The 21,050-nt window shown below is 36.2% G+C and overlaps 1 protein-coding gene across 2 annotated transcripts in view; it reads left to right on the top strand.

The window, feature by feature from the left end:
• The window catches only part of Glra3 (glycine receptor, alpha 3), a 646,799-nt gene that overhangs the window by 70,504 nt on the left and 555,245 nt on the right, over positions 1-21,050 (top strand). For both annotated transcript variants that reach the window (XM_063274983.1, NM_053724.5), the window contains exon 4: positions 20,364-20,587. In XM_063274983.1, the coding sequence (XP_063131053.1) occupies positions 20,364-20,587 (224 nt within the window). The remainder of the gene's footprint in view (positions 1-20,363; positions 20,588-21,050) is intronic.

Genomic DNA, 21,050 nt, shown 5'->3' with positions numbered 1-21,050 from the left:
GTTAGAGATCAACGTGAGCTCCTTATGTTTAGCAATGTCCCTTACCTGCTGAGCCACTGTGACAAGCATGGTGTTAAGAATTTTTTGTTGTTATTGTTTTGTTCCTTTGTAATTGACACTGTGTTTTATCCAGTGATATACCAGGATTGAGTAAAATGACTGTGTGACTTCCCCTTTATTTTGGCAAGATCATAGAATGCATTGATTTCCAAAGAGCAACTCATAATTGAATTCTGCTCTTAACCCTAATTTTAACATAATACACTATGTTTTCTCATATACTTAGAAAAAGTCATTCAGTGCCAATATGACGTATTTCTAAACTAGTTAGAAATGTTTGCTTCCCTAATATTTTTAGGATACTTACTGTAAATCATATTTCTCCACATTATTTATTATGGGCTATCCAAACAGTTCTTTCTATTAAAGCATTTAAGAGTGAGTTCCATTTCTTGACCCCACGTAGGCCTGTTTACACTTTCCTATTCCTCCAGCTTAGCCATAGCTTTCTATGTAAAGAAATAATCCCACTTATAAGATCTTTGTAAATGCCTTTTTTATATTTCTCTTGTGGGTGCCTTGCTGTTTGGGGTCTTTCACATAATTAGTTTAAATAAGTGTTGTTTGCAATGGTTATGCTGAAAATTTTTGCTGCTGTTTGAACTTATGATTAATATTTATCACTTTTATCATTTTATATCTTTATTTTTGTTGTTAACAGACATTCATCTCATGTGTGCCAGGTTCTTATTTATGTCAGAGAGGACATCAGATACCTTAGAACCAGAGTTATAGTTGGCTGGGTACCACTGTATGGGTTTGGGAATCAAACGTGGCTCCTCTACAAGCCCAGCCTGTGCTCTTAGACCCTGAGCTGTTGCTCTAGCCACCCATATCTATCTTCAAAGAAGAATCTTGCCAATTTTTTGTGTCATTGTTTCAAAAAAAACATTCTGCACTGTATCTTCCATATCTAAAACTTTCAGTGATATTCTCACTTCATAGTCTTGTGTTTTAATTCCTTTGATCCCTGAATTTAAGAATTGGCATTGACAAATACATTTCAGAAAATTCATAGTAGTTTTTATCTAATTTACTTGGGTTCTTTACCTCTTTGATTAATTGAAAGTGCATGCTTCAAGTGCAAAGTTATAAAATAGACTTCAATGGAATCATATTGTTCTACTCAGTTTAGGTTTTAATATTTTTCTCTTTCTTTATATATTCTGTTTAAATGTTCTCTGAGATGTGTTTTTGCTGTATCATTATAAAGTGTTATAATGCTCATTATGAATTATCTTCTAAACCCATGCTGTTGCATATTAGCAGATAATTTTCTTGTTCTGGCTGACAAAACACATTTCTCTGCAAATATAGTTTGCTATAATATAGTTGACATGGAAGAATACAGGCTATTTTTTACTCCTGTTATTTCATGTGTTCCTATAGTTCTGAATCCCAATCCCAGTCTTAGGTAAGCGCTCTACCACTGAGCTAAATCCCCAGCCCCAATCCCAGTCTTAAATCAGTGCTTTGGCTGCTGAAATATTTGTTAAATGTTTCATTGTAGAATAAGATGAATTCAGGCTAATAATTTCTAAATGCACTTATCTTTTTCTCATATACCTTCCCATATAGTTTGATACTTCCTGAAGAAGAATTTGGCTTTTACACAATTGATGCAAAGATAATTTCATAGTTTTCTATAAAAAAATATGACCCAAAATAAGAGACTCTACATTGTTTATGGTGTTATATGTGGAGGAGTTCCAGTCGTCTCAGATATGGCAAACATGCCTCTGGCATGTCTTGCTAAAAATTACATAGATTACATTCCTAAAACTAGTTATGCCTATTCCCCTATTTGGCCACTCTGTCCTCCTGAGTCTAATTAACAAGCTCCAACTATTGATGTATTGAAGTCTAGCAACCAAAAGCTGCACTTCCTCTGCCACAATTAACATGCACAATCAAGACAGTCCATCTCAACCTAACCTAATGTGGTTTCCCCTTTTCCATTTATAAACTACCATTTGCTTATGGGTCATGTCTATCTTCTCTCTATCTGGAGGCTATCCTTTGCTCCCCACCCCCACAAGAAAAATATCCCTGTGCCTTCCCCCTCATTCCTTTACCCTTCATCTTTTTCATCTGTCTCCTATTTTTGTTTCTCATTCCCTGCCTTTTATTCCTCCGGAGTCAATAAAATCTTTTGTGTGCTGACAACCAGGTCTTGATGTATCTTGTGAGGGTCTCTTCAACAAGAACACTTTTTAAATCTAAATCATTAAAGAGCAATTACTTATAATTCATTGTAACTTATTTCTCATGACAGTTGGAAAGACATGTACACAATTTAGGAGAAGTCTCTTGTTTTGTCCTTTTGTAACCTTTACTAGAATTGACTGTTTGGTCCTTAGAGTCTGTCACCAATGAGTTAGGTTCCTATAAATACATTTTTACTTTTAAGAGTGTTATAATAGCATTCAGAGAGCAATCCTATGTTACATTTAGGTTCAATAATTCATTACACTTCTTTTAGGAATAGCCTGAAAACATACAGATTGACTTTTAATATTAACATTGGAACTGTTAACATCTTGACCTCACTGCATTACTTTTATAGTAGTAAAGCCACCCTAAGTATACTAATATCTTTGGTCTGGAATACTTTTAATTCCATGCATGAGTAACCAGGGTCAGGCAGCCTGCATGTACTCTGTACTCTCATTTCAAAGCATCAACCAGAAATGGGCTCATTTATGGGAATAGTTGGAGAAAATAGTGTGTGGAATTATTACACACCTTAGTAACCTCCATCAAGTTTATGAATAAATCTCATTTTGATTTATTCATCCACAACACAGGCCTTAACCATCATCTCTCAAAAAAGACACCCTGAAGATCTTTCTTTACTGTTAAATTCCCTGCAAAAAAATATTTAAAAATCCATGATTGTTTAGTGACATATGGTGGTCCTAAACAAACAAATTGTTTAAAAGCATTTTTTTTAATTCCGGGAGAAAACAAAAATGTGCCAAACAAAAGATGCTGATGGCTTAGGAAGGAAATCAATTTCAGACTCTCATCTCTGCGACTCCTCTCCTTTAGAGGACCACTTGTCTACCTAGAGCTTCTTTATGATCTCTAGATTAAAATGTTTATTTCCTCGTTAGATATTTGAAAGGTTTGTGATGGATTCTTTAATGTTAAATGTAACGGCAAAGGCATACATCACTTAATTTAATTCACTTCTCTCTGAATTTGCAATAAAGACCTATGTAAATCTCTTTAGAAGCACATAACTATTATCCACTGGAACAGTTAAACACTTTCTGTTGCCCATCAGATGCCAGGATCTCATGAACAGTTCGAGGGATTCATTTCAAACCGTTTACTTAGAGAAGGTGATATGCTGAAATAATTCACTGCACAATGTCGTTCCTACCTCCAAATAACAAATAGGAACTAAAATTGGAGATCAGGTTCTCTAAAATGATTGGCGACAACCAAAACGTGTTACTTTTATGTCAATTAGTGTTAAGTATTTGGCAAGCAGTTTCCATTGGTCCTCAGCTACTGACAGAATGTAGCTGATACAGAAGGCAAAACTAACCATGAAGCACTGTTGAACCAACCTCCTGACATTTTTCAATGGCTGGGACCTGACAGTTCCAGTCTGTTTACCAAAATATCAATTGGTCTGACTTTGTACCAAAAGGGTTCAAAACAAGCCAGGGAGACAAAAACACAGCTCTGTACTCCTATGTCTTGTAAAAAGCAGCACATATAGAAAAGAGGTTAAAAAGTACTTGTTCCTCAAAGTACCAATAGGAAATGGGAGGCTCATACTGAACAGAGTCTCCCTTTCTTTCTCCCTCTCTCTATCTCTCTGAAAAAACCTTTAGTGCATGGAGATTAGGTTTGCATTCAATGTAAAAGAGAACAGTTTGCTTTAACTCTCTTCAAGGAGGCTTGAAAGCATAACCCTTTCGCTCTATGGAGAACATACAAAATAAGTTCAGTAGCACATTAGTGTTGTAATCTGGAGAATCTTTTATAAATTATTTTTTACTTGTGGAATATTGCCAACCATCCAGATAGTAGCTAAATCATAAGACAAATAATCCTGTCACAAAGGAATATTAAAGGACTCAATCAGCAAAAATGAGCTTCTTAACATATCTATTGATATTAAATAGATACATCAAGTATTCACAAATAATTCACTGGCAACCTTCACTTGTGACCTCATTTACTGTATCAGTTGAATTGAATGTAACATTATTTTTATCTCTGAGACAGGAAATACACCTGGAAATGTGCCACTCTCTTCATTCCCCAGACCTAGGAACAAGAAAGTATTCTTCCCTTTTCTCAATATTGCTCTGACTGTGTCTTTCTTCCTGTTCTTCTCTCTCTCTCTCTCTCTCTCTCTCTCTCTCTCTCTCTCTCTCTCTCTCTCTCTCTCTCTCCTTTACTCACTTTTGTTCTCACAAAGAAACCTTGCTTGAGGAGTCTACCAGAGCTCTTTTCAAACTCCAATCTGAGCCAACATGATAAAGACTTAACCCCACTGCTCTGGTGTAGGTCTTCCTTCGCCTTGGGTTTCGTTTCCACATTCCCCTGCTCTCTACTGCCATTTCTTATGTGCACAGCTCCTCTTGTAATTTCTGCTCACTAATTTTTTTCAATGATAATTTGTTGAATTACAGCATATCAAACATTTTAAATAAACATTTAGAAAACAGCCACGACAGACAAAATCTTCACCTTTAAATGTATTTTACCCTTTATTCTATTGTAAGTAGCTACCAGGATAATTGCTATCCTTTATCCAATGCACCATGAAATTAAAATTATTAATCAATACTTAACAGCAGACATGAAAAGAGAAACAAATACATTTTCCATCTCCTCTTTGCTTTTTTACCTAGGATGATGGTTCCTAAGTGCTATTTTTTTTCATTAAACCTACCTATAGAACCCTTTTACACACTTTTCCCCTTAATTTCCCTCCTTATGAAAATTTAACACTTTATCTACAATGCATATTTATTTATCTATGATGAATATTTCAGAAAGGGATGATTCTTCTCAACCACCAAGAATCACATTTCTGCTCTCTTGAGAATATTTGTCCTTGAAAAATTGAATAATCAAAATTACATATTTGATAATTGTAGTTATTGTTTTGGTGGTCCTGGCACCAAATTCAGTCTTACCATGCTGGGAATATATTCTGTCACTTAGCTCCATTCCCAGCCCCCAGAGTATATATTTATATGGTATTTATGAGTACAGTTAGTACAATTAGTCTATCTGTGTTTAATAATACATAGGATGAGCAAAACAGGAAATAATCTGAGAAAAATGTAACATGGTATTTTTTTCACATATTTGCAAAGTTACTAATACATGAAAGTCAAATTACATTCTGCCTTTTATTATTATAATGATGTATCTGGTCCAGATGTTATTTTTCATACTTTACATGTGTGTATGTATGCAAATAGACATCTGCATTAATTAAAGATACATTCATACTTATCTCAGACTTATTTCCCCTACTGATGAAAGGATTTCATTTATAGTCTGAGATATTTTGTGCTTTTATTTCACTGATCCTAACATTATTGACTCTTATTTTTTCAATATATAGTAAAACTGTTCTCAAAAATTTTCTGCAAACTTCATTCTTCATGGTCCCTCTTAAAATGGCAAATTGGTTGGGTAACGTTTGTTTTAATTGGATATTTTATTTATTTACATTTCAAATGTTATCACCTTACCCAGTTTCCCCTCCAGAAACCCCCCATCGCATCCTCTCTGCCATACTTCTATGAGGGTGCTCCCTCACCCACCCACCCAACCAACCAACCAACCACTCTTGCCTCCCAGCCCTGGAATTCCCCTGTACTGGGACATTAAGCCTTCACAAGACCAAGGGCTTCTCCTCCCATTGATGTCTGCCAAGGCAGTCCTCTCTGCTACATATGCGGCTAAAGCCATGGGTCCCTTCATGTGTACTCTTTGGTTGGTGGTTTAGTCTCTGAGAGTTCTGGGGGGGGGTCTGGTTGGTTGATATTGTTGTTCTTTCTGTGGGGTTGCAAACCCCTTCAGCTCCTTCAGTCCTTTTATAACTCCTCTACTGGGTACAGATTCTCAGTCCAATAGCTGACTGCAAGCATCTGCCTCTGTATTTGTCAGGCTCTGGCAGAGCCTCCCAGGAGACAAATATAAAGAACTCCTGTCAGCTAGCACTTCCTGGCATCTGCAATAATATCTGGGTTTGGTGTCTGTATGTGGGATGGATCCCCAGCGGGGGCATTCTCTGGATGGCCTTTCCTTCAATCTCTGCTCCACGCTTTGTCTCCATAGTTCCTCCCTTGAATATTTTGCTCCCCCTTCTAAGGACTAAAGCATCCACACTTTGGTTTTCCTTCATGTGTTCTTTGAATTGTATCTTGGGTATTCCAAGCTTTTGGGCTAATATTCACTTATCAGTGAGTACATACTATGTGTGTTCTTTTGTGACTAATTACCTCACTCAGGATATTTTCTAATTCTATCCATTTACCTAAGAATTTCATAAAATCGTTGTTTTTGAGTAACTTTCTAATTTTTTGGACCACTAAATCTAGTTTGTGCTGCCTATATGTGAATCTGTGTGTGGCATACACTGGAGCATAAAAATGATTGTTTGCAGTATTCTCAATAAAGAATTATCCTCCCAGCTCCAGCAATTATCCAGCTCTACAATATGGAGAGAATCCTAGATACCACCTATACCAACTTGGCTAGTTGCTGTGATGCCAAAGTCACATCTGAAAGACAGCATTTCACAACAATCCACCCAAATAATCTAGCTCTTACATTTTATTTTCTGTCCCTTTTTTAGGATATTCCTTGAGCCTTGTTGGTGGTGATGGGTGCTGGGTTAATAAAGATGCTTTATTCCTGGATGAACATTTAATCTCATTCACAGCATTTCCCTGGGCCACACGCCTCTCCACTAACTGCTGCCCACAGTGTAAGAAGTAGAGTTATCAGCTTCTTCTGAGCCACTCTGGAAATGAGAAGACTTGGTAACAAGGAATAGTTGGTAATCTCCAGAGCTAAAGAGAGGAATTGTGAAAAGGATTAAATAAGAGGCAACAAGACAGTCATTCCTACTCTTACCTCCTGTAGGGTGGGAGACCTGAAGCCACAAATACAAAAATATCAGGTAGTCACAATGAGAATAGTTGAGCAGTATTAGTGACAATATGATTCTCCAGGTTTCATAAACCATGAATCCAGTAGAGAAATTTGATGAGATGGTGATTCCTCCTACATGAGAAGGAAGAGAAATAGAGAAAAAAATCTATTTTGTTGTTCTCTGACCCTTAGAGAACTGTACTCTAGTGCTGTCTTAAGAAGGGGCCTACTGCTTGAGGCTGGGCTACTCTGAAAACCTGAAAATTAGGCATGAGACAGAGACATGAAGATACTCTTCTATAATTACTGCATGGAAGACCAGGAGAAACAGTAGTGGAGAGGGAGGAAATTGGAAACCTGCCCACTGGAGGATTTAGGCTACAGGGAACTGATGACTGAAGGGTATTTGGTTAGCCAATCCCCAACATGTGTTTTTTATTAATCATTTTATTTGTTTACATTTCAAATGATATCCCCCTTCCAGTTACCCTTCTACCAGCCCCCCTCCTATCTTCTCTCTCCCCTCCCCTTTGCCTCTATGATGGTACTCCTCCACCCACCCACCACCCACTCCTACTTCACACCTCTAGCATCCCCCTATACGGGGGCATCAAGCCTCCCTCCCCTCCCATTAATGTCAGATAAGGCCATCCTCTGCTACATATGTATTTGGAGTCCTGGCTTGCTCCATGTGCATACCTTGGTGGTTGAGTCCCTGGGAGCTCTGGGTAGTTCAGTTAGTTGCTATTGCTCTTCCTATGGCGTTGCAATCCCCTTCAGCTCCTTCAGTCCTTCCCCTAGCTCTTCCATTTTGGTCCCAGGCTCAGTCTGATGCTTGAATGTAAGTATCTTATTGGTCTGGTGCTGGTAGAACCTCTCAGAGAAACAGCCATATCAGGCTCCTATCAGCAAGCACTTCTTGGCATCAGCAATGGTATAGGATTTGGTATCTGCAGGCAGGATAGATGGGGTGGTCTCTGGATGTCCTTTGCTTGCACACACCTCAAAAATTTTAAACCAGAAATGATCCTGTCTACAATATGTGATTAAGCCTGAGGCCCAAACTTTAGATTCATTGCAGAAATTGAACTTGCTAAGGCCCAGTCATGCAATGCTTGGTCTCTGTTGCTGCCTTACTGTCATAGATAGCTGCAGGTGAGACTTCCAATCTTGTGACCAGTGTAACATTTTATTTAGCAGTCTTCTTTATACGCAGTTGTTTGTGCAAAAACTCTAACTTTATTTTTATAAGTTATAAATTTTGCTAAGAAACTGCCATTGATGTATCTGGGTTATGAGTCTTTGGTCTGGGATGTTTTAAAGTTTTATTTAGAAGCTCTGTGAACAACTAGAAAATAAACTCATATCTCATTAAATTTCTAATTTAATAATAACCTGGACAAATTGTTTTGTAGGCCCCCTTATTCATTCAATTATCTATCTGATACAAAGATGAAATTTTACAGAAAACCAATGGGAAGATAACAATTTTCTTGGTTAGGAAGCTGATAAGCCAAAATTGAATCACTGAGTTCAGTGTCTTTGTGCATATTGACAATGAGTTTGCTTGATTCAGTTGGCAATAGAACAATTCTTTGTTCAGAGTTTTAATTAGCTATTTTTGAGAAATAAGATTTGAATTATTTAATTTGTATCATAAGTCTGAATTAGTCTACTTTCCTTCAACTCAAAACAAGAAAGTGGAAACAAAACAAAAATTTTTAAAAATGAAACAAAAGAGACATTATTTTTTAAAAAAAATGCCATGAGTATAGAATCATCACCCACTATAAAAGCTGAATAACTATTTTATTTGGATGCGGGCAATCTGCTTTTGCAATCTTCTTTCCTTTATGGGACTTCTATTTCTCATTACTTACCAGGGCTAAATTATTTGCCCTTGACAATTTTTAGTACCCTGGTCATGGAGAATTGTGTTCTAAAACGTAATTCATTCTGGAGAATTCATCCATTGAAGGTAGTTTTATTGCCTCTACTCTTCAAATCTTATTTCTCAAAATAGCTTATTAAAGCTCTGAACAATGCATTCTTCTAAACCAAATGAATTAAGAAAGCCCCTGGTCAATATGCACATAAACCCTTAACCCACTGATTCAATCTTAGCTACTCAGCTTCCTAGCAAAGAATATTGTCTTCCTATTTTTTGTGTTTAAATAAAAAAATGTTGAGATGATTTTTTTATTTTGTCACACATAGTTTTGGTTATTGCTCTGTTACTATTTTTTAAATCACCACTTACATAAAGTGTGCTAGAGAATTTATACATATTAGCAATCATCCTTTGTAGCTGATAAAAAATAGATGCTTTCATTCAAGCTGAAGAAATATCCTGAAGTATGAGTTTACTTAATATAGTTTAAAAATCAGTTCTTCTTAGAAGTCACAAAAGCACTGTAAGAAAATATCATTCTAAACTGCTCAGCAAAGACTGCTGGAATACTTTGTCATCACTACTAAAAAAAGTTTTTTTCTCAACAAAATTGCTTCCGAGTGAGCAAGAAATGATCCTCTATAAGTGAGAAAAACATGTTGCAGGGTCCTTTCCACTTGGTGTTAATAAAGGTCACACAGTGACCCCCATGAGTGGGATAGACACAGTACCTGACAGAAAACAATCTGCTTCCTCAAAGGGCACCTTGCTTTTGAGACAACATCACTTGCAAAAGGCAGTACATTGTGTAGCATACTGAGTTAGTTTTTGGCCTAAAGGAAAATGACAAGATCTCAGGTATAATGCTTGCCTGTCATGTGACACTACTAAAGCGACCTAATACTCTCAATCTCTGGGAATTTAGTCAGTTAAAATAGCTTTTCTGTAATGAAAGTGATCAAGTACAAATACTAAGCTAATTGTAGAGAAAAATTAATATATCAGTAGATTCAGAAGTAGATCAGGACAAAACTATGATCTAGAAATGGAATAATGGTACTTTGGTTTCTCAACTTTAGCATCAGGTTGGTGTTAAGTCTGTCCTAGGTCTTATGTTCGATTGTAGTCTACTAAAATGCTTACATTGTATACAAATAAAAGATGAGAGAGATTACCAGGTACAAGTATGAAAAATGAAAACATACCACAGTTTGGCAACTTATCTTTACTTATCATGACGCCTTACATTCAACTATAATAGATTATATATATATTAATATATATTATTATTATATTATATTATATATTATTATTATATATATAATCTGTGGATTTGAGACTTACAAAGGGGAACATGGAAGGGGATTAAGGGAAGAATAGGAAGCAGAAAATGTCATATTTTAAATACAAAAAATAAATATAAAAATATCTACAAATTATAAAGTATTGCTAATAGTATTATCTACCCAGGATACAAAGTATGTAAAGATTCATTACAACTCCCCTTTAGTTCTGCTTCATTTTGTTAGATTGTTTATATACCATTTAGGTATCATTAAATAGAAATAAATTTAAGCATTCACTTCATTTTACTCAGAAGCAGCAAACATTTTGTCTGTTATTCTCACAAAGTATGTAAGTAAGGCTAAAACATTCAATATGTTTTCTAAAAGGAAGTTAATTCCATTGCATCTGTATGGTACACTGAGCAGACTCCACATAGCTTCTTGGCCACTCTCCAAATCAATAAACAGCTTCTAAAGAATTATATGAATTACTCAGAAGAACAGCAAATGCAAAACAATTCAATTTTTTCTTGAACAATGTTTAACTCTCTAAAACTTTTGCAAAATGGAAAAATGTTTCTGAATCTTCAGCGTGTAATACCACATAGAATATGGCGTATGTCATATAAGCTCTCATTAACTATAAAATTCCAATGGACAATAAATGAATTAAAATTTAGAAATGTAATTAATATTGTATATTTTAAATTAAGCCAGTAGTGTTCTAAGCTATTTAAAATATTCAAAATAATCATTAGAATGTTTTATTTATGTGTTCAAATTCTATTTACAACAAAAAATGTTTGCCAATAATATCTATTTTTCTGTCCATGTTTACTAAACTGTGTGTTTCCCCCTAATGCAAAGCTGCTGTATTAATAGAACACTGATGTTGTGAAGGAAGGTGTGAATAGTATATATGCCAAAATAATAAGATTAAGCTTTGAAAATATGCATGTATATAACAAAACCTAGATACTTAAATGCGTGTGTATGTATACATGTATGTATGTATGTACGTATGTATGAAGCCAGATATTAACTTGAGCATCATTTTCTTTGCGCTGCCCATATTGATTTTAGAATAAAATTCTCTAATGAACCAGGAGCTTGCTGAGTAGAGTAGTCTGGTTGGTCAGTGAGCCTCGGTGATCTACCCGTGTCCCCTGGAATCACTGGAATTGAAAGTATGTATCACCAAGTATGTACATTTAAGAAATGTAAAATTGAAGAGCAGAACTCAGTTTTTCTTGCTTATGCCTACAAGTGATTTACAGACTCATATAGTTCCCTGGAATTAGATAAATATCTTTAAAGTAGAATATTTTGAAGTAAAGAATATTGGCTTACATAATTTTATTCCTAATTTTTATGTTACATAGACTCAGAAGAAACAATTAGCTAGTTATTTATAAAATAATAATCTCAAATTACATATGGCATTAAATTAAAACCTAATTGCTCAAATAGGATAGTGACACTTTGTTAAACATTACCACCATTAAATTTGTTAGTGATAAAGATAGATCAAACTGGAAATTGCTTACATGCTTAAATAGAATCCTGAATCTTCTCAGCATGATTATGTTTTCTTTCTTTCTTTCTTTTTTTTTTTTTTGGTTCTTTTTTTCGGAGCTGGGGATCGAACCCAGGGCCTTGCGCTTCCTAGGCAAGCGCTCTACCACTGAGCTAAATCCCCAACCCCATGATTATGTTTTCTTTAAATTATTAATTAATTTGTTATTTATTTGCATCCCAAGCACCTCTCCCTTCCAGTGCCCCCATTACTGATACATTCTACTCATCCTCTATCCCCCATCCCCATCTCTGAGTGGGGACCACTGTGCTATCTCTCCACCGTGGTGCACTGAGTCTCTGGCAGTTTAGTCAATTCTTTCCCACTGAGGCCAGACAAAGCAGCATTGTTGGGGAACAGATATCACAGTCAGGCCATAGTTTTAGAAGGAACCTCAATTCCAGTTGTTAGAGGATGAACATAGAGATTGAGGTGCATATCTGCTGTATATGCCCCTGGGCCTTATTCCAGTGTGTTCTTTAGTTGATAGCTCAGTTTTTGGGAGCTCTCAGAAGTCCAAGTTAGCTGACTCTGTTGGTCACCCTGTGGGGTTCCCATCTCCTTCAAGGCCTTCAATCCTTCCCCTGACTCTTCTGTAAGAACCCCAACATCCATCTACAATTTGGCTGTGGGTATCTGCATCTGTTTCAATAAGCCGCTGAAAAAAGCCTCTCAGAGGAAAGTCATGCTAGGCTCCTGTCTACAAGCGTAAGAGGGTATCACTAATAACTCCAGAGAATCAAATAACCCTATTAAAATGAGGTATGAACTAAACAAAGAATTCTCAACTGAGGAATATCTAATGACTGAGAAGCACCTAAAGAAATGTTCAACATCCTTAGTCATCAGGGAAATGCAAATCAAAATAACCCTGAGATTCCACCTCACACAAGTCAAAATGGCTAAGATCAAAAACTCAGGCGTCAACAGATGCTGGTGAGGATGTAAAGAAAGAGGAACACTCCTCCATTGTTGGTGGGATTGCAGACTGGAACAACCTCTCTGGAAATCAGTCTGGATATTCCTCAGAAAATTGGACATAGTACTAGCTGAGGAGTTAGTTATACCACTCCTGGGCGTATACCCAAAAGACGCTCCAACATAGAACAAGGACACATGCTCCTCTATGTTCATAGAAGCCTTACTTATAATAGCCAGAAGCTGGAAAGAACCTGATGTCCCTCAACGGGAGAATGGATACAGAAAATGTGGTACACCTACAAAATGGAGTACTACTCAACTATTAAAAACAATGACTTCATGAAATTCATAGGCAAATGGATGGAACTAGAAAATATCCTGAGTGAGGTAACCCAAACACAAAAAAACACATATGGTATACACTCACTGATAAGTGGATATTAGTCCAAAAGCTCAAGTTACCTAAAATACAATCCACAGACTACATGAAGCAGAAGAAGGATGACGACCAAAGTGCAGATGATTCAGTCCTTCTTAGAAGGGGAAACAAAAATATTCATAGGAGGAGATATGGAGACAAAATTTGGAGCAGAAACTGAAGGAAAGGCCATCCAGAGACTGCCCTACCTGGGGATCCAGCCCAAATAAATACAGGCACTAAACCCAGGCAATATGGCTGATGCTAAGAAATGTATGCTGATATAGCTGTCTCCTGAGAGGCTCTGCCAGAGCATGACAAATACAGAGTTGGATGCTCCCAGCCAACCACTGAACTGAGAATGGGTTCTCCACTGGAGAAGTTAGAGAATAGATTAAAGGTTCTGAAGGGGTTTGCAACCCCATAAAAACAATAACCAACCAAAATTCCAAGGGACAAAACCATCATCGAAAGAGTACACATAAACAAAACTATGGCTCCAGCTCATATGTAGCAGAGGATGGCCTTGTTGGGCACCAATGGGAGGAGAAGCCCTTGGTTCTGCCAAGGCTTGACTCCCTATTGTAGGAGAATGTCAGGGCAGGGAGGTGGGAAGGGGTGGGTGGACGGGTGGGGGAACACCCTCATAGAAGAAGGGGGAGGGGAGATTGAATACAGGAATCCTGGAAAGGGGAAACATTTGAAATATAAATTTAAAAAATCCAATAAAAAATTAATTTCAGAAATTGGTGCTTGCCCACCGAATGGGTTTCAAGTTGGGCCAATTATTGGGTGGCCATTCCTTAAATCTTTTCTACCTTTTCCCCTGAATTTCTATTAGACAGAACAAATTTTGGGTTGAAAGTTTTGTGTATGGGTTGGTGTCCTTATTCCTCTATTGGGGAGTTCTGCCTGGCTATAGGGGGTGGCCTTTTCAGGTTTCATATCTCCACTTTCAGGCCTCTTGGCTAAGGTCATCCACATTGACTCCTGGGAGTCTCCCCCATCTCAGGTCTCTGGAACTTTTTAAAAATTCTACCCACTTCTGGACCACTGCAGCTGCAGGATTTCCTTCATTCTCCTAACCCTTTCCATCTCTCTCTCTTGGTTCTCCTCACGCCTACCCCATTTCCTTTCCTACTTCCCTCCAATTCCCTCCCTTGCTCTGCCTTCTAAGACTATTGTTCTCCCTTCTGAGTGTGATTCAACATCCTTGCTTGGGCCTTCTCTCTTGTTTAATTTCTTTGGGTCTATGGAATGTATCATGGGTATTTTGTCCTTTATGGTTAATATCCTCTTATCAGTGAGTATATACCATGTATGTCCCTTTTGGTCAGGGTTACCTTACTCAGGAGCATATACTCCTCAAAATTGGAAAATCTAAACAAAATGGATGATTTTATAGACATATACCACTTACCAAAGTTAAATCAAAATCAGGTAAGCTATCACATCATTCCCATAACCCCCGAGGAAATAGAAGCAATCATCATAAATCTCCCAAACAAAAGCAAAAACAAACAGCAACAACAAGAAAAAAGCCCAGGATCAGACGGTTTTAGTGTAGAATTCTACGAAACTTTTAAAGAGCTAATGCCAACAGTCCTCAAACTATTCCACAATATAGAAACAAAAGTAACACTACCTAATTCATTCCTTGCGGCCACAGTTACCCTGATATATAAACCACACAAAGACTCTACAGAGATAGAGAACTTCAGAACAATTGTGCTTATGAACATCATCAACACAAAAATACTCAATAAAAATCTCACAAATTCAAACCAGAAACACATCAAAAACATCATCCACCATGATCAAGTAAGCTTCATCCCAAGTAAGCAGGGATGGTTCAATATATGAAAATCCATCAATGTAATGCACCATATAAACCAACTCAAAGAAAAAAAATCCCATGATAATCTCATTACATGCTGCAAACACCTTGTAAAATGTAACACTTGAAAAGATCCAGGACTTGAAGAAATCAGGGGTTCAAGACACATAATGGAACATAATAAAATCAATATACAGCAAGTCTATAGCCACCATCAAATTAAGTGGAGAAACCTGAAGCAATCCCACTAAAATTGGAAACATGATAAGGCTGCCCAGTGTTTCCCTATCTATTCAGTATAGTATTTGAAGTTTATCTTCTAAAGCAGGTAAACTCATGTTTGATATAAGTACATTTCATCAGATGGTTCTCATCTTTTATGATGATTGTAGTTTATGATGGGTTATATATACAGTCTATGCACTCATACATATGTAGTAAACATGTATGTTCATGAACATTGTGATATCATATATAAAATTTACATATAAATATCTTTCAATTATTAAAACGTTAATATCTTTGGAAAAGTTTTTCAACTTCAGATAGAATTCTCCCAATAAGTTACTTTAATTCTTACTAAATTAAGCATGATCTCTGTTTACTTAAACTTACAGATCTTGTAAATATTGTACAAAGTGAAGGAAGCTACATGCAAAGAGTCACATATTGTATCATTCAGATGAACCAAAGTTCCCAGTGCGCCTGAGTCTGCAAATTTTGAAATCAGAGTACTGATTATCAATGGTTGAAAGCAGAGAATAAAGACTGCACAATGGGTAATAATTTCCCTCCTGGGTGACAAAAATAATCTGGAACTGAATAGTTATTATTACTATACAATATTATCAAAGTAGTAAATGCCACTAATGGTTAACACTGTGTTCATCTAACTATATTTTAAACAATTATTGCATATATCATAGCTTACAAAAGATATTTCAGAAAATACATTGGTTGGAAGGTCTTCAAAAATATGTTTAGTGATGGCCCTATCCATTTGTAAAGTACCAAGTGCCTTTTACTATTTAAGTTACATTTTCTGATGGGGAAAGGTACTTGTTTAATGGAAGTCCCAAATTGGCAAGCAGATCAGGCTCACATAATACTAAATATATATTGCAAATGAATGGCATGCAGCAGTGGTTGTGTTCTTTGTAACATGCAAATTATGATTCCCATCAAGATATAATATAGCTAAGTATAATAACTTGTTCTTAAGTTGTAGTGATCAGACATCCAAGTGAAGATTTGGGCCCAATATAGAAAATATCAGTAGTGGCAAGATTTCTATATCTAGGATGCCTAAATAAGGATTGTTGCTTTGTTTCGCTATTTGGAATAACATAATATTAAACAGTGGGTAGAAGCATAGTGAGTGAAGTTGTTTTTATTCCTACCCACCAGTCTATTGTCATAATTGGCTGTGAGAATGTTTGCAGCCTGTTTTCCAGAATAATGTAAAGAAGGAAGACAATTAGACACATGGTGTGCAAATAAAAAGAATTGAACAAGAATGAAAGTGGATGTGTGTGGTAGAAGATGGTGGGGACATGTGGATTGATGTAATGTAATATACCTTTCAACCAAACAGCAACAGGTACTATTACTTCTCACTGATAACCAGTAGCTACCAGAAATACTGGATGTGTGCCAGTGTTCCTCTGAAAAACCAAGACTGAAATTAACAGAATGAACTCAATATATTGAAATAAACCTCTAAATTTTGTCAGCATGCTCACAAAAATGTTTTTTCCTTTTCAACAATTCTGACACACCAGCGTAAGGAATAACTGGTGTTCTTGATCTGTGACTCTAACTCTTACACAAAGAAGTTACTGAATGATAAAAATTACATATCTCGGGGTTGGGGATTTAGCTCAGTGGTAGAGCGCTTGCCTAGGAAGCGCAAGGCCCTGGGTTCGGTCCCCAGCTCCGAAAAAAAAAAAAAAGAACCAAAAAAAAAATTACATATCTCCATCCATTTAATATATTTTATGATCTAACTAATACTTCTTATATTATCTGATTTTAGAATTGGTACAAAACTATTCCTTTATAGTTTTTGGTAATTTATGAATGATTCTGACCTTCTCAAAGAGAATAAACATATGGATAATGATGAGAAACTCACAGGGTATTTTGGAATAACCTTTTAAAGATTCCAAATAGTTATTATAAAATGGTTTTCTTCCCTATTGGTTTAGTAACTGAAGAATGAATAAGGCTTTTCCAATGGGCCATTATTTCAGAATCAGTGGTCCCAGACAATCAGCTTCCCTATGGATGCTCCTGGAGCAGATGGTGCAGGCAACATGGGGATATTACAGAGAAAGTGCTAGAGGCAATTATATCACAACTGAATATTAGTGTTTGTTCTTGCTTTGTGATGCACACTTATACTATGAAGTGCTTCAAATTTCAAAGACTCTAGAAAATTAATTAGTTGAATATTGGAGAGTTATTAATTATAATTTCATTGACAAATAATGATTTTCTGTTTACTTGTTAACTCTGCAAGCAACTTTGCCTAGGACCCTTAAAAACAGGAAATCTGGATCATTTTTCAAAATGTCTATGATTTTTTTTACCTTTTATTCAAGTCACATACCCTTTCTAATTACAATCAGAATTCTACTATTAGAAGCATCTTAAAAGTAATACAAATATATGCACACATATGCATAATGAAAATTAACTTGACATTATGCATAAAATCTATGTAATCCCAAGGTTGAACAAATATCATGATGGAGAGGGAATATGCACCCAAATTCCCATCCCTAGCTGAGAAGTTACCTACAATTGATAGCTGCTGGAAGGAGTTTTTAAAAGTGTAAGTAGCTCATGGTATTTGGAAATGTGCCAGTGGAAGACCATACACTCAAGAATATATGGACAGCACAAATTGGAATTTATGGGATAAATAAAAAGACAGAAGTATCTTCCTCCACATTGGTTCTCAAGTGAAAAACATGAAAAGTGACAGAATATATACCTGCTACCCTCTACCGGCCTCTGTATACACAAGCACACACACACTCACACACACAGACAGACACACACAGAAGTATGTATACACTCAATATAGGTGCATAAATTATATAACTTTAAAAAAATAAAGTGTGTGTGTACAAAAGCTATAGGTAGCAGAGTATGCTCTTATCCCTGGGTAAAAAAAATAAAATTAATTAGAACAGTTTCCATGTTAAAATTAATAATAATAATAAAAAGAGGACACAAAATTTCGTGCAAAGGGAGGGATGATGGATCTTGGAGATTTAAGAGTTGGGGTTAATATGTTCCAAAAAATTTATAAAATCCTTAAAGGATTTATATTGCTATGTGTCACACATTTAGTAGTGCTTATATTCTTTTTTGAGATGATAAAGTACAACCACAAGAAAAGGCAGAGGAAGATACAGGGAACACTTAGCAGGCAGAGGGGGGAACATCTGGTATGTAAGTTTAGTTGAAGTTAGAGACTAACTAACTTATTAGTATTAGCACCAAATCCTGACCAGAAGGACATATGTATTTTCAGTATTCAAAGCAAAGGCTGGATGTAATTTGCCTAAAAGACAATGTCCGAGAGATTGGAAGACCCTTTTATAGCTTGCTTATTAGATATTAAAGAAATAAGAAAATGGGCAGGCTTTTGTATTCTCTGAATATTGCCAACATTTTCTGGATAACTGAAACTTTCTTCAAACATACTAAAATCACATTTAATCAGGTCTATAGATTTAACCTTTGCAAAAATGTAAGGAGAAAACTAATAATGAAAAAGTTCACAAGATGTGGCCTTGTCCTGTATACCTATAATTTTTTTCACATGGGAATTGGAGATACAAGGATTAGCAGCTCAAGATTATCCTGAACTACATAGTAAGTGGGAGGCCAACCTGAGACTCTGGCTTAAAAAGACAAAAAAAACAAAGAAAATGTTGAATTATATTTTATATACTTTGTATACACAACCCCCACCACACACACAGGCACACATGCATGCAACTATGCACGCCCACACTAAGCTAAACTTATGTTGAAAACATTGACTCTTCCTTAAAATAATCTTTAAAATGTATAGTTGGAAAATGTCACTGTCATAATGAAGTAATTTCTAGGATTAGCCATTATTATTCTTTTAGTACTCACAGATCATCTTTGTTTTTTTTCCTCAATAAAGTATCTTAGAGGACTTGTCATATTTTAAAAGAGTTTAATATTAAACAATATTAAATAGTAAATAGGTATATAATGCCATATATGGGTGCACACATATTTAATTCCAGGACTTGTGATACAGAGACAGAATCTTTATGAGTTCTGAACCACCTTGGTCTACATAATGTGTTTGAGGCCTACTTACCAAGATGGCATAGTGAGACTTTATCTTAAAAAGCAAAATTAAAATTGTGTACTAAATTATAGAAAAACATATTCATGGCTATTTTCTCTTTTATTATTGGATATATTTCTTTATTTACAATTCAAATGTTATTCCCTTTCCCACTTTCCTGTCCACAAGTCCCCTTTCCCCTCCCCTCCCTCATAAGGGTGCACCCCATCCATCCCGCCTTACCACCATCACCCTGGACATTCTCCTACACTGGGGGGGGTGTCCAGCCTTGGCAGGACCAGGGGCTTCTCCTTCCACTGGTGCCCAACAAGGCCATCCTCTGCTACATATGCAGTTGAAACCATGGATCAGTCCATGTATAGTCTTTGGGTAATGCTTTAGTCCCTGGAAGCTCTGGTTGGTTGGCATTGTTGATCATGGCTATTTTCTAGCATAGAAAGCTTTCAAAAATTACTTTTAACCCTGTCAGACATGATTCTAAAAATAAGTGTAATGGAGAAAACATTTGGCTTCAAATGTGTAACTACTATTTAATATTTTACTATGACAAACCAGGAAAGTAACATTTGACAAGAAGAAAAAGATGTGATAAAAGGTCCTTTTATATGTTCTTTTTTTGGAAAGCTTGTGGGCATAAAAGACACAGTTGAAACAACAAAGCATTCCTGCATCTGTAGTTTTTCCATCATTTACATGTTCCATAGTGCTCCATATTGTAAGTGGTCAAGCTATAGTGACATTATACTTCTTAAAACTTATTTATCTCTCCCTCCCTCCCTTCCTCCCTTCCTCCCTCCCTCCCTTCCTCCCTCTCTCCTTCTTTCCCTTTCTCCCTCTCTTTCCCCTCCCTCTGTCTCTCTCTCTCACTCAGGATTACAGAGTAAACATTTTCCTTCGTCAGAAGTGGAATGATCCTCGCCTTGCATACAGTGAATACCCTGATGATTCATTAGACCTCGACCCATCCATGTTGGACTCCATATGGAAACCTGACTTGTTCTTTGCTAATGAGAAGGGGGCTAACTTCCACGAAGTCACCACCGATAACAAGCTGCTAAGAATTTTCAAAAATGGAAATGTTCTTTATTCAATAAGGTAAGCACAGACTTAAATGGTCAATTTTAGTAACATAAGGTATTGTAGGTTTGGCTTTTCTTTGCTTTCTTTATAGCTATGTAGTTTTGAAATTTTGGGGGTAACTTATCATTGTTTGCCTTGAGTTGTGGTAGTATATGATATTCCAAATTTATCTAATCAACAGCAGTCTTAATCAACAGTGACGATGGGAATTCCAAAAGTCCATCTTAACATGTCAGTAATGATTGCTAAAACAAGCAAGTTGGCGGCATTCACGATGGCAATTGAAAGACATCTGGGAAGCATATCGAGGCTCTAAAATTTATTCAACTTTCGTATGTCAGTAGATATCAAATAGGTACAGGTTGAGCAAAAAGGGAAAAGTGGTATTTACAGGAATATACTTAACAGCTTCACATTTAAAATGACTTCTAAAACATATGAGTTATTGTTTCAAAAGTGTTCTACATTTATTTTCTTG

Source organism: Rattus norvegicus, chromosome 16 (genome assembly GCF_036323735.1).
Source record: "Rattus norvegicus strain BN/NHsdMcwi chromosome 16, GRCr8, whole genome shotgun sequence".
NCBI classification, from domain to species: Eukaryota; Metazoa; Chordata; class Mammalia; order Rodentia; family Muridae; genus Rattus; species Rattus norvegicus.
Note: the sequence above shows the minus strand (reverse complement) of the source record. Positions and strands in the feature narration are given on the sequence as shown.